The 14,594-nt window shown below is 40.6% G+C and overlaps 1 protein-coding gene across 1 annotated transcript in view; it reads right to left on the bottom strand.

Moving 5' to 3' along the window:
• Positions 1-11,878: 11,878 nt before the first annotated feature.
• The window catches only part of GABRR1 (gamma-aminobutyric acid type A receptor subunit rho1), a 76,137-nt gene continuing 73,421 nt past the window's right edge, over positions 11,879-14,594 (bottom strand). Inside the window, exon 10 of the mRNA XM_053590903.1 lies at positions 11,879-13,849. Coding sequence (XP_053446878.1) covers positions 13,577-13,849 — 273 coding nt within the window. The 3' untranslated portion in view covers positions 11,879-13,576. The remainder of the gene's footprint in view (positions 13,850-14,594) is intronic.

A 14,594-nucleotide genomic window follows, 5' to 3' on the forward strand; every position in this document is an offset into this window, starting at 1 on the left:
ATTTAAAAGTAAAATAGCTTTGTGGACAGATCATGATCCTTAGATGAGTTTAAACAATTTTTTTTTTATTTTTGATTTCAGCTTGCTTGTTCATTCTTCTTCATTTGAAGTACTTTTTTTGTTGTTGTTCATTTTCTTCTTCCTCTGGCAGTGCTCTTTCCTATTGCCTCCCCAGTAGCTGGGATTACAGATGCCCACCACAACATCAGGCTGTTTTTTTTTGATGTTGTTAGTAGAGACAGGGTCTTACTCTGGCTCACTGCTGCTCATACTGGTCTCAAACCTCTGAGCTCAGACAATCTACCCGCCTCGGCCTCCCACGGTGCTGGGACTACAGGCGTGAGCCACCACGCCCAGCCCTTAAGATGAGTTTTAATGTTGTTTATAGCCAACCTGTAGAAGAAAAGAGATATTTAGCATTAACTTGTTTTAGGTACACTTTAGAAAAGCCAACTCGTTTTTTAAAAAGGATAGACTAACTTAATGCAAAGTTTAAAATTATATGAATTTTTTTTTTTTTTTTTTGAGACAGTCAACTGTCGCCCTCAGTAGAGTGCTGTGGTATCAGAGCTCAAGCAACCTCAAACTCTTGGGCTTAAGTGAGTCTCTTGCCTCATTCTCCCAAGTAGCTGGGACTACAGGTTCCCGCCACAACGCCCGGCTATTTTCTGTTTCAGTTGTCGTTGTTGTTTAGCTGGCCTGAGTGGGGCTCAAACCCACCACTCTTGGTGTATGTGGGTGGTACTGTACCTACTGTGCTACAGGTGCCGAGCCCTAAAATTTTGATTTTTTAAAAAATCCTGAATTAGTTTCTGGCCTGAACTGAAGGCATAGGCGGACCTGCTAGTGGTGGCTTTGCTTTGTGGAAAGTGTTTTATTACATGCCTTTACAGTGTTACATTGTCCATGCCCTATACTGAAAGCCTATTCTTCAGATACCAGCTTTTGACTATATTAAATTAATAGACTTTAACAGGTATAATCTAAATTAATGGTCTAAATATATAAATTGAAGATGTTTTCAGTGACTTAATTTTAAAAGCAAACCTTAATATGAGACCTGTATAAAATAATTATGTACTATATAAAATTGGATATAGCTAATAACATGTCTCTTAAAATTTTTGGATGGCTTTTCAGTATTCAATTCTTCATATTATGTGAACTACTCTGGAAATTTTTCCCTTTTAATTGCCTTCTTCATAAGAGCTAGGGCATTAGGATAAAATAGAACATTTTGCTTGTTTACAAATATTTGTGTAAACTTAAGAGTGCTTAGATTTCCCACAGTCCTCCTAAAGGACTGTTCATTTATTTAGAATTGTGTTGGTATGTTAACTGTTCACAGTTTCAGCAGTTGAGGTCAATAAACATTTGTTGAGGAGTTCCTGTTTCTAAGCACTAGGTGTAAGAAGAAGAAGAAGTTATGGTCCATGCCTCAAAAAGCTTGTGGTTAGTGGTAGTTCTCACAAGATTTACTTCATCTCAACAACACTGGCATTATGGGAACATCCGAAAGCTACAGCCTTGAAAATCATGGCATCACAGCGCACAGGAACCTCAAACTCCTGGACTTAAGTGATTCTCTTGTCTCAGCCTCCCAAGTAGCTGAGACTACAAGCACCTGCCACAATGCCCAGCTATTTTTTGTTGCAGTTTGTCGTTGTTTAGCTGGCCTGGGCTGGGTTTGAACCCACCACCTTCGGTGTATGTGGCAGTCACTGTAACCACTGTGCTACAAGCACCAAGCCTGTCTTGAAAATTTTTGAGGTAGTGTTTCTAAAAATTTTTTTTTGAGGTAGTCAACCTGTGGAGAAGGGGTGAGTGCTATGATGTCATAGCTCACAGCAACCTCAAACTCTTGGGTTCAAGTGATTCTCTTGCCTCAGGCTCCTGAGTAGCTGTGGAACAGCCATAACCCCTAGCTGTCTTTTTAGATGTGGGGGTCCTGAGCTCTTGCCATCCATCCGCCTCAGCCTCCTGGAGTGCTAGGATTATAGGCATGAGCCACTGCACCTGGCCTTAAAATATTTTAAAATACCCCAGTCACTGCTCTGCGCCTGTGGCTCAGGCGGTTAAGGCACCAGCCACATACTCCTGAGATGGCAGGTTCAAATCCAGCCCAGGCCCACCAAACAACAATGATGGCTGCAACCAAAAAATAGCCGGGCGTTGTGGCCGGTGCCTGTAGACCCAGCTACTTGGGAGGCAGAAGCAGGAGACTCTCTTCAGCCCAGGAGTTTGAGGTTGCTATGAGCTGTGATGCCAAAGCACTCTACCCAGGGTGACAGTTTGAGGCTCTGTCTCAAAAAAAACTGAGTTACTTTAGTCTGTTTGAAAAGAAGAAAGTGATGTGAAAAGTTTTTTTTTAAAGAATGATTATTTGATTTTATAATATGTTCTTTAAAAAAAACCTTTCTGATGGTGTATAAAATTTCTAATTTTTTATCTAAAGCATCTCTTTAGTCTTTGGGAAAATATACTATATAAGTACAAGCCTTCAGAGCTATCAAAGTAATTTGTGCTATCTGGCAACTCTTTATGAGGCATAATAAACTACTTTTTTTATATCAAGCATTTATAATCCAATTATATAGTTGAAGATGATGTGTGATATATATATAAAGTTGTTATTTTCAAGCGAGCAGTCTACTAACCATCAGATTGTAATAGTTTTTTGCAGTATTTCAACAGGTATCTACAGAACATATATGAAACATCATTATCTCAGTGATAATAAATGTTTATCTAATAGTTGTCCTTTTTAAATGACTAATAAATAAAAATATGAAGATAAATACAATTATCCAAGTATACGCTCATGCTATACTTCTCTTATTTGTCAGTATTGTAGATATTGGTTTGCTTTTTAGCTATGTGATACCATTTTATTCTATTTATTTTTTGAGACAGTCTCACTCTGTCACTGTGGGTAGAGTGCTGTGGCATCATAGCTCACAGCAACCTCAAACTCCTGGTCTCAAGCTATCCTCTTGGCTCAGACTCCCAGATAGCTGGGGGACTGCAGGCATCTGCCATGGCACTGGCTAGTTTTTCTCTGTTTAGTAGAGACAGGGTCTCGCTCTTGCTCAGGCTGTTCTCTAACTCCTGAGTTCAGACAATCCCCCTGTCTTGGCCTCCAGAGTGATAAGATTACAGGAGTAAGCCACCTTACCCAATCCAATATCATATATTTTAAAAACAATAAAGTGAGCCACCTCACCCAATCCAATATCATATATTTTAAAAACAATAATTTCACTTAAAATGAGTATTTTACTAATCTCAGAAGTTGAAAATAGCAATGGAAATTGTACATAGTAGGAGTTAGATGCAGAAGTATAGTATTGAATTTCCCTTTTAAAAAATTTTGCAACTCAAATACAAAGTAATGTCATATAATAATGCAAATGCAACAGAATGTGTTTTTAGATCCTTATCAGTGGCTAAAAATAAGTGCCTCATAAGAGAAAAATTGCAAGTGTCTTTGTTTAAACCAGCTTTCAAAATAGAGAAATAGAGTCAAAATCTGTTCTTTTAAAACTTCTTTTTGTAGAGACAGGATCTTGTTATATTGCCAGGAGCTGGTCCTGAACTCCTGGCCTCAAGCAATCCTGCCTTGGCCCCTCCAAGTGCTGGGGTTACAGGCATGAGCCACTGTGTCTGGCTCCTGTTCTTTTTAGTGATTAAAGTGTAATATTAGCTTTGGTTTAGTTCGGTGAATCAAAGCATCTAATCACCTTTTTAAAAAACCTTAGGAATATACTGAAGAAAGGAATATCAGGTAAGGATCTTACATACACAAGAATCTTATTTAGGTCAAAGATTAAGTAGATATTACCCCCACTGGATGAACAATTATATTTGAGAGCCAGAATTTTTTTGTTGTGTTGACTAATCACTGACAATATTCTGTTTAGCTCAAGAGAATGGACAGTGGTTAAAAATCTGCATATTTCCCATTGAATGCATTCAAGGTCTACCAGAGTTTCTAAATTCATACATTGTTATTACTGCCTTAAACGATGTGGCTTCAGGATTAAGGACAGCCTCATGGAATGCCATTGGAACCGACACTTCCTTGAAGAAAGTGTGTGTTATGGTAAAAAGAACCTTAAAGAGTTTGATATGATCTTAAGTAGCCCTTGACTTAGAAATAAAAAGTTTGCTCCTTAAGTGAGAGCAGGGTAGGGTGACACCTTTGAAGAAGTTAACTTAGATGCAGTTGAAACCTAAAGCTTTAAATGAATATCCAAGCCCCATTATTCTCTGAAAGTTGTGTAGAGTACTTTATTATGCCTCACCATCATGTTCTTCAAAGGGAGCAGCTATCGAGAGCAGCTGTTTGGTAAGCCTTCCATTGTTTCTGAAAGACTTACATCTTTTGTGCACGTATCCCAGATCACAAAACCCACCCGGGTGGATTGTATTTTCTTTTAAGAAAAGGTCCTTTCCCAGGTAGAAAGACTGCAACCATGGTTTTCTTGGATTTTTATTTCTAAGGACAGTAGAACCTCTGTAAGTTAACAACCCAAGGGACTGTAACAAATTGGTCCACACATGGAGGTGGTCAACATAAGAAAATAGGCCCACTATACTGATTCATACATGTGGTGCATGTCTGTTCTATGAAAGTTAGGTCAACTTGAGGAGGTGGTCAGTGTAGGGAGGTGGTCAGCTGGGGAGGTTCTGTATTTTCTCCAAGCAGATTGGAGTCCATGTTCCCTGGCTTGTGGTGGTGTCACTAGGCCACCTGCCTTCTGCCACTTCGTAGGTTCTCCTGGCCTAGGTATGAATTCTTTTGTTTCATTGATGATAATAAGGCCTGGGATTCTGAGTTCAATCAGCCTGTGTCATGTCTGATCAGAGAAGTCCAGTCTTGGTGGTGAATGAACCAGGAGTCCAGCAAGAAGTAAAGAAGGGTGTCATGGGAGAAGTCACCTGAGATCTTCCTGGGGAGCCTCACTGCACTGCACTTTATTTCCTTTATTTTATATCTCTGAGACTCCCCTACATGGTTTCTTTCTTTCTTTTTTTTTTTTTGAGACAGGCATCACAGCTCACAGCAACCTCAACTCTTAGGCTTAAGTATTTCTCTTGCCTTAGCCTCCCTGGGACTACAAGCACCCACCACGATGCCCAGCTACTTTTTTTGTTGTTGTAGTTGTCATTGTTTAGCAGGTCCGGGCTGGATTCGAACCCACGGGCCCTGATGTATGTGGCCAGTGCCCTAGCTGCTGAGCTACTGGCGCCAAGTCATGGTTTCTTTCTTAAGCTAGTTTAAGTGGGTTATTGTTCATTCTATCAAATGTCAATAAGGAATAGTTTCATACCCATTCCTGATTTTTAAAGTCTTGAAAATCTAGGGGCCTAGAATCACACCCTGGTAACATAATAAAGTTGCTCTCAAATTAACAGCCATTTTGTGCATTCGTTGTCAACATAAGAGAATAGAGTGTGACGAGAGAGTTCATGGCAGTATTATTTTATCCACTATTAAGGGAAAGATTGACTTGTACATCCATACTATGGAATGATTTTAATGGCTGTGAAATACCATGGGAAGTTTTAGTAGAAAGTGGTCTTGCTGTGTATGGAAAAGAACCAAAACCAATTTGTACATAAAATATAGAAAAAAGATGGGAAATACTGCTGCTTCTCACTAGGAGGATTTAGGAATGAATTTTATCTTCCTTCTGTAACTTGAACTTTTTTTTTTTTTTTAGAGACAGAGTCTCACTTTGTAGCCCTCAGTAGAGTGCTGTGGCATCACAGCTCACAGCACCCTCCAGCTCTTGGGCTTAGGCGATTCTCTTGCCTCAGCCTCCCCAGTAGCTGGGACTACAGGCACCTGTCACAATGCCCAGCTATTTTTTTGTTGCAGTTTGGCCGGGGCTGGGTTTGAACCCGCCACCGTTGGAATATGGGGCCAGCGCCCTACTCACTGAGCCACAGGCACTGCCCTGTAACTTCAACTTTCTAAACTCACCACGCCCCACCATTCCTCCCACCCCCGCTGAGGGAAAAAAGAAGGAAAACAAAAGAAAATTCACCTCCCAAATCAGCACTTAAATCCCAGGTATAACTCAGATTCATACTCCCTCAGAATTAAAAAAATTCTAAACTGAGTTTTGTGGTAGAAGAATATTTTTAAAAATATTCTGGAATGGCTTCTTTGCTTACTTACCATAGCCATGCAGGCTTGTTTGCTGTTTATGGCAAAGCTTTCTTAGTCTGTTAAGTCTGTCTTTCTCTTCCTTAATAAACTTTGTTTCATGCTTGTCTTAAAAAAAAAAATTAGCCAGAACAAGCATTTCTTCCTATTTTAAATAGACATTTGTATTCTTTAAGCTGGGCTTGGTGCTCAAGGGCGTAGATTTTAGAGCTATAGTTAACCAACGTATCAGCAAATCAGCTATAGCTCTTAACAGCACTTAGCACATATGAGTAGTCAACATAAGTTAATAGTGAATAAGTTGTTGAGTATGTAAATGTTGTACTCATCCCCTTTCCTGAATGACTCTCAAGTATATGGTTACAAGAACCTGGTTCAAAGCTTTGCTGACAGGAATGTGTGTAAGAGTCAGCTGGGGATCTTGCTAAAACACAGGTTCTAAATAGATCTGTGATGGGGCCTGAGATTCCGCTTTCCTAACTTACTCCTGGGTAATTCCAGTGCTGCTCTGGGGATACTTTGAGTTATAATTGTATTTATTCCCATTAAAAATAGGTGTAGTGATTACCCAGAAGTGGAAATCCACCTTAAGGAATGCCATGGTAATTAAATCATATTATGGAACAGTATTGCAAAATAGGAAAATAGTTCTGATGCTGTGCCTTAAATCTTCAGTTTTTAGATAAAACTACCAAATATATTTGAGAATAATTGAACCGTATCTTGTAACTGAAGGCCGTTTTCCAAAGACTTAACTGTTTGGAATGGCAAAGCCAGCAACTTTATAGCTAGGTTCATATTAAGTTGTAGTTGCAGTATTTTGGAGAGAAGCCAGATCATTAAAATTGATTTTTTAGGGTGTGCTGGTAGCACAGTGGTTACAGCACAGACCACATGCACTGAGGGTCTTGGGTTCAAACCCCAGCCCAGACCAGCTAAACATCAATGACAACTGCAACAACAACAAAAATAGCTGGGCGTTGTGACAGGTGCCTGTAGTCCCAGCTACTTGGGAGGCTGAGGCAAGAGAATCACTTAAGCCCAAAAGAGTTTGAGGTTGCTGTGAGCTGTGACACCATAGCACTCTACCAAGGGCAACATAGTGAGACTCTGTCTCAAAAAAAAAAAAGGTATTTACACCCAGATGTATAACATAAGAAAATAGTGCCAATTTAGGATAAAGATGGAGAAGTTTTCAGAGACCATTTTTTGTTCTTCATCATGCTTGAACTGTTTCTCTGTACATATCCTTAAATTGGCAGTATAAAGTTGATTGCTTGCTTTTTTTTTTAAGTTTTGTTTCAGTAGTTTATTATTATTATTATTTTTGCAGTTTTTGTCCGGGGCTGGGTTTGAACCTGCCACCTCCGGCATTTGGGGCCGGTGCCCTACTCCTTTGAGCCACAGGCACCACCCGTTGATTGCTTTCTAATAGAAGGTGTAATAGAAAGAAACCACTAGAAAATTATAAGTGGAATCCCATTATAACATGCTTGAATGAGATTAAAACCCAGCGTTTGAATGAAGGAAATCTTGGCATTGTAGCCAGTAAAGTTTCCTAAAGTAACTTCTAAGTCTTTATTTAATTTTTCTCAAATAATTCAATTGAGCTTTCACCCTGCAAAAATGTTTTTTTCTTTGGATTTCATGTTTAGGAACAAATTTTTTAGAAATTACATTCATCTAGATTCTGCATTGCAAAAAAATAAGTCAATTTAACACTATATTGTATATTTATTGCTTGAATTTTTTTTCTTGCTCAGTGGTTTTCTCCCAGGATTAATGGCCACTTTTTGAAATGTCAATAAAATACTAAGCCAAAGGAAATGAGGGGAATTTGCGAGAATTTACATTTTTATATCTCTTATGGCATTGCTGTTCCGTCTCACTTTTTAGATCAATTAAATCTTTAAAAGGTTGAAAGGACTTTTGCTTATCAGAGAATCACAAAGTTAAGATAGGTACACAAGGGTTCAGTTGGCAAGATGCCAAAGCAGCCATTCAGCTCAGCATGGCAGGCAGATGTCCAGCATTGTATTAATTCAGAAGATGCTGCCTAACTTTGTTTTTTTAAGCCTTTAGATGATAATGGATATTGCCTAAATTTATCTTGCAGTCATTAGGGTTGTGTTTAACTCACACTGGAACTGAAAATGGAATTTTTTTCTTTTTTGTTTTGTCCTAACTAGATTCTAAGTTTCTGTCAGAAGTTTTTACTTAATTTTATTATTTTTCTTCATTAGCTTCTTAGTCCCCAAATCTCACTATGCATGCCTCAGTATGTTTGTTACTGTAAAATAAATGGTTTCTGTTCTTGAAATTTAGAGTCTTTAATACAAATCATGCTGTTTTAAACAGCATTGAAACTTGACAAACCATAAAAAATGAAAAAGCTTAATGCTCCCCGCTTTCCACCTCCCACTATTGATACAAGCCTAGTTGGGTGATTGGATATTTCATATAAGTTTTGTTTTTGTTTTTTTTTCAAGACATAGTCTTACTATGTCACCCTTGGTAGAGTGCAGTGGCGTCCCAGCTCATAGCAACCTCCAGCTCTTGGGCTTAAGCAATTCTCTTGCCTCAGCCTCCTAAGTAGCTGGGACTACAGGTGCCCGCCACAATGCCCGGCCATTTTTTGTTGCAGATATCATTGTTCCAGGTTCAAACCCACCACCCTCAGTGTATGTGGCTGGCACTGTAACCACTGTGCTACAATTACACCGAGCCTATTTCACATAGGTTAACCTCCCGTAGGCACAGATCTGGTTCTCAAGGAGACCCAGTGACCTCTATTCACTTCTAGTGGTCAAGGCCTGCATGCCAGCCAGGTGCCCTGCTGTGTTCACAGTAACAACTGAATGTATACAGAGCTATAAGTGCTATTTGAAGAAGCCCACCAAACTTACATGGATATGTAAAATAACCAGAGGGCATTACCAAATAATCTGGTCTCAACAAAAGTAAGGTTGTCTCCTTCCACAGAAGGTACTAATACTAGAAATAACTGAAAGCAAATAGATTAAATGCAGAATATGGACTTGAAAAGTTAAAGCATCCTTTTCTTTTAGCAGTAGTGAGAATACCAGAGTGAGCTAATTGCTGTTACTCAAAAATTTCTTGATACACACATCGGACCATGTCTTTCTTGTTACTTTAGATACTGAGATTTCCCATACATAGCAATCCTTAAAATTTAGCTGTAACATCTTTCTTGATAACATCAAAATGAAATTGTTCTGTGCATGGGTTATTGTGACTATTGTGATTGCAGCCATACACAGTGGCAGGCTCCATGGTGAAACTCGGGGTCTCTGTTTCCAGACGGTGGAATGCAGGCACAGGATGGGGCTACATTAGCAATTCTCCACTTTCAAAAAACCCATACTAAAGCTGATGGATTGGGAATTGCTGTTGTTTTTTTGCTTTTTTTTTTTTTTTTGAGACAGAGTCTCACTCTATCACCCTTGGTAGAGTGCTGTAGCATCACAGCTCACAGCAACCTCCAACTCCTGGGCTTAGGTGATTCTCTTGCCTCAGCCTCCCGAGTAGCTGGGACTAAAGGCGCTCACCACAATGTCCGACTATCTTTTTGTTGCAGTTTGGCCGGGGCCGGTTTCAAACCCTCCACCCTTGATATTTGGGGCCCGGGCCCTATACCCTGAGCCACAGGCACTGCCCTGGATTGGGAATTTTAAAAAACAAACTGGCCTTTCACCACAGGTAGTTTAGAGAATTACTAGTCCAAAATGTTGCCTGCTACAGAATGAATGAATGAAAAAAAAGATGCCATTGGTTGGTACAAATATTTCCCTATACTAGTGTTTTTGTGTCTGACAGTTTGTCTGTCCAGTATTTAGTTATTGTCTGTAATAGGGTGAGTAAGCATGGGGGAGGAGTCTTCTCACCTACTAACCTTGATTTCTGTGGGCCTCTCAGTCAGCCTCTTTTGGCCTTTAAAGGTTTCCTCATTTAGATTTAAATGAAACAATATGAAATTACATTTTGTGAAACAGGGTTCACAAATGTGAGGTTTCATTGTTACTAACATAGCCATGTTTTATTCTTTCTAAGGTCTAGCATCTCTACTCCTCTCATAACTCTTACGAGTTATGAAAAAAACACAAGAATGTTGGTTAGGATAATATAACACAAGAAGCGAATACTGCTTTTAAGTAAATGCTGATACTAAAACTCCAGTTCTCTACTGGCTAACACTTCAGCATGTCTCCATGATGCCCACAGTAGACCATAATGGTAAGAGACGGTCAGAATCCTAAAGTGCCTTCTGAACTAGTAAAGTGTATTTTATGGTATTTTAACACTTTAAAAGCTAATTATACCAGGAACATGGTACCTACCTATTAGTATTATTAACTGAATCTTCTTGTTCATGCCAGTAAAAGTTAATTGTATGATAGATGCTCACATATATGATGAGATTTTCTCTAAAATTATCCATTAGAAAAGAGGGAGTTGCTTTATCTTCAGTTCCTTACAAGGTCATATTATAGAGCTCTCTCATTACGTAACTCTGACACTGAAGTACACCTTGGGAAAACACATTAGCATGGAAATTATTCAATTAACACTACTCTTAGATACTCATAGAGATCATTGTAGGAGTATTAAAAAAGATAGCAAAGAAATTTAACATGAATTTAATCACTTATTCCTCATAATCATTAATATGGCTATTAGTGTAAAAAGCCTTTTAAAGATCACTTTAAAAGTAATACTGTATGAAATTATGTTGCAAAACTCGGGCATGAACACCTATAAGACTGACAAGGTATGCTGTTATGCAAATGATAATTTCCATGAGTAAGTTATGGAATGACTTGTGTTTCACCCGACTCCTTCCCACATTCTCATGTTGAAGCCTTAACTCCTAATGTGACTGTATTTGGAGATAGGTCCTTTAAAAAGGTAATTAAGATTAAATTAGGTCATTGAGACGGGCCCAATATGACTGGCATCTTTATAAGAAGACATGAGGACATGTGTACAGAGGAAAGACCAGGTGAAGACACAGTGAGAAGGCAGCTGTCTGCAAGCAGGAGGAAAGGCTTCAGGAGAAACCGAGCCTGCCAACACTTTGATCTTGGACTTCAGCCTCCAAAACCGTGAGAAAATTGTAAGCCAACCTGTGGCACTTTGTTATGGCAACTTTAGCAGACTACTAGAACATCCTGTGTGCTGATGGGAAGGCGGAGTATCCAAAATAAGGCAGGTGGTGTTCAGATGGTGTGCCCTGAAAACCTGCTAGATGGCTCAGAGTGGCCCCAGTGAGGAAGAAGACAGTAGCAAAGATGCTTGAAAGAGTTTGACCACAATTGTTCTATAAAAAAAGCATGGAAAAAGAAATGTTTATGAAATAATGTTTTTAGGGTGTAATCCCAAGCACTCTGGGAGGCCAAAGTGGGTGGAATGCCTGAACTTAGGAGTTGGAGATTAGCCTGAGCTACAGCAAGGTCCCCATCTTTAAAAATAGCCGAACGTTGTGGCTGGGCCTTTAGTCCCAGCTACTTGGGAGGCTAAGGCAAGAGGATCAGTTGAGCCCAAGAGTTTGAGGTTGCTGTGAGCTGTGATGCCACAGCTCTCTACCAAGGGTGACAAAGTGAGATTCTGTCTTAAAAATAAAAAATAAATAAATAAAATTTTTAAATACAGAAAGTTAACATATACTTATTTCATCCATAGTCCTTTATTTACTCAAGTTTGCCAAAATTTTGTCTTGATGTGATTTTACTGGGGGAAATGAGAGATAGCCTTATAATTAGGATTTATATAAATAGGTTTTTTAAAAAAATTAGAATAAAGTACAGTCCAGCATATGTAGAAAAACCATGATATTTGAGTATTAATCATCACTCAAAATAACTTTGAAACGAAAATCACATTTATTGTATATATAATTCATTTTTAAAGTCAGTTCCAAATAAGACAAATGCCATTTGGGTAAGTTTGGTGGGGGGTGGTCTATATAGAATATAGGTATGTAGTATAAATAACATTTTAAACCACTACATCAAATTAGAACCTCTCCTTTATCCCATCCCCTCACTCCAGGAGCCTCATTCAGGCCCATCCTTCTTCCTGGGATGTTGATAGCTTCTGTTTCGTGAAAAATATTGGTATTCAGTGGGTATAAATGGAGATGTTCAACGATATTGTCCCAGTTCTATTGCTATTTGGTGTTCTTTTAAGAAACCACATGAGGCTCAGTGCCTGTGGCTCAAGCGGCTAAGGGGCCAGCTACAATCCAGCCCGGGCCCACTAAACAACAATGATGGCTGCAACCAAAAAATAGCCAGGCGTTGTGGCGGGCACCTGTAGTCCCAGCTACTTGGGAGGCACAGGCAGGAGAATCGCTTGAGCCCAGGAGTTGGAGGTTGCTGTGAGCTGTGATGCTATGGCACTCTACCCAGGGCAACAGCTTGAGGTTCTGTCTCAAAAAAAAAAAAAAAAAAAAAAGAAAGAAAGAAAGAAAAGAAAAGAAAGAAACCACGTGAGCGTTTTTTATTCTGAGTTCTTTGTGTTTTCAAATTTCCTTGGAATCTCGTTCATACAGGAGAAATCATTCTCTTGCCAAGTTCCTTGGTGAACTATCACGTCACTGACAAAGAACTTCAGCGATATGCTCCAAGGTGGAGATACACGAAGTGGTGATTATAAAACAGGTAACCCTTAAAACACACGTTTTTTAGCCTGGTTATCTCCATGACAAAACAGACTTGAAATGCATGCACATGTTCTTATCTTCAAAGATTCCCTACTAGGGAAATTTCCACCAAAATTGGAAACAATTGCACCAATCTAAAGTGTTTTTCTTGTGAAGAGATGAAATCTCGTGAACTGCAGCATGTAAATAAAAATAATGGAAATACTGTTATTGCCTTTTATTAAAATAAACATGGAGAGATGCATAAAAATAGGTAATAGGGTATAAACTGAACCATGAGTTCCTGTCATCCTGGGACTCGGGTGCAAATGAATTTTAGCTGCTTCTGGAGTCCACCTAGTCTAAAGAATATAATGACTCTCACGTAAAGGAAGTCATTCGCGTAAGCAGCACCCAGGGTCTAACAGGCTGAACCACAGTGTGGCCCCGACACGTGGTGTGATTCTTCCAGGGATCTGGGTCACAACGTCAGTTGCCACGGTGTCATATTCCTGCAGCACTTAATATAATGCTGGGTGTACAACAGATGGTTAATAAATGCAAATGAAGCCTACAAGTGTCTTGTCAGCCTAGCTTTGGCGAGCTGGAGTGGGGATGGTGGAACCACGGGTAGGTAACTGGGAATTTTCTTTTAATCTATCTTTAAATTCTTTTTCATTACACAGATATTCCTCTGATGCATACCATGAAGAAGGTGAAATTCATAGAATTACAGGCATCTATGAGAAAATCGACCAGTATATCAAATTGAATAAAATGTACGCCCCGGGGAAGATGAGGCGGGAGTACTTGTCGATGGCGTGCGTGTCGATGCGCATGCTCACATAGCCGCGCGCGCCCTTCCGCTGCGGCGAGCTCCGCCCCGAGGCCAGGCTGGGCGGCGCCATCAGCCGCTCCGGCTTCTCCCCGGAGTCTGAGTCCTGCATGTAGCCGTCCAGGTCGGTGGCCTCCGCGTCACCGTAGCCGTCCAGCATCGCGCGGGGCGGGGGTAGCTGCGGACACAGCACACACAGGCGAGGCTCGCGCCGCCCTCAGGACGCCGTGCCGGGGAGGGGCCTCGTCCTGGGTCCTTTCATTTCCACCCATTTCAAGCGGATGGGTGTCCCTGTAAACTGCCTAACAGAGCACGCATCCGCTTTTGTTGAAGTAGAGGACTCTTGGTAACGCTTAGGACGCATCGCAGTATCACGCCACAGACCAACAAGAAGGTCCACGATTACACAACTCCACGCGTTCTCCATGAGATCATAAACGGATATAAGCCCTTGATAAAAATGTTTACAGATGACACCGGAGTGTAGGGGCAGGGCTGGAAAGGACTGGCGTTGTGGGGGGCGAGGGGCCAGTCATGTGGGGCCAGCCACATGACTGCTATGCGATTAGAATTTTCTGGAAGAGATAACCAATGAGGGGCAGAAGGGACGAAGGAAAGCCTGGGAGCTGGACGAAGTCACGTCTTAATGCACCTGTAAATTGCGCGTTCCACCCGGTTAAATCGCCACTTACTTTTCTCCTGGGATTCCCTCGCTAAACCGAGGAAGGGTTTAGACCTGCCAGCAGGTCTTAGTGACACTGGCTTTAGTGCCGCAATCTGTGGACGGTGCTAAGTGCGTGCCCTGTAAACAGACGATGGGGCCCACAGCACATCCCACGCGGACCTGACACGCACCGTGTCATCTGCTGCTCACAGCAGAGCGGGGACCTCCGTGCTGCCCCCAGGGCACCCCTCACACCCCC

The sequence above is a fragment of the Nycticebus coucang genome, chromosome 5 (assembly GCF_027406575.1).
Source record: "Nycticebus coucang isolate mNycCou1 chromosome 5, mNycCou1.pri, whole genome shotgun sequence".
Taxonomy (NCBI): Eukaryota; Metazoa; Chordata; class Mammalia; order Primates; family Lorisidae; genus Nycticebus; species Nycticebus coucang.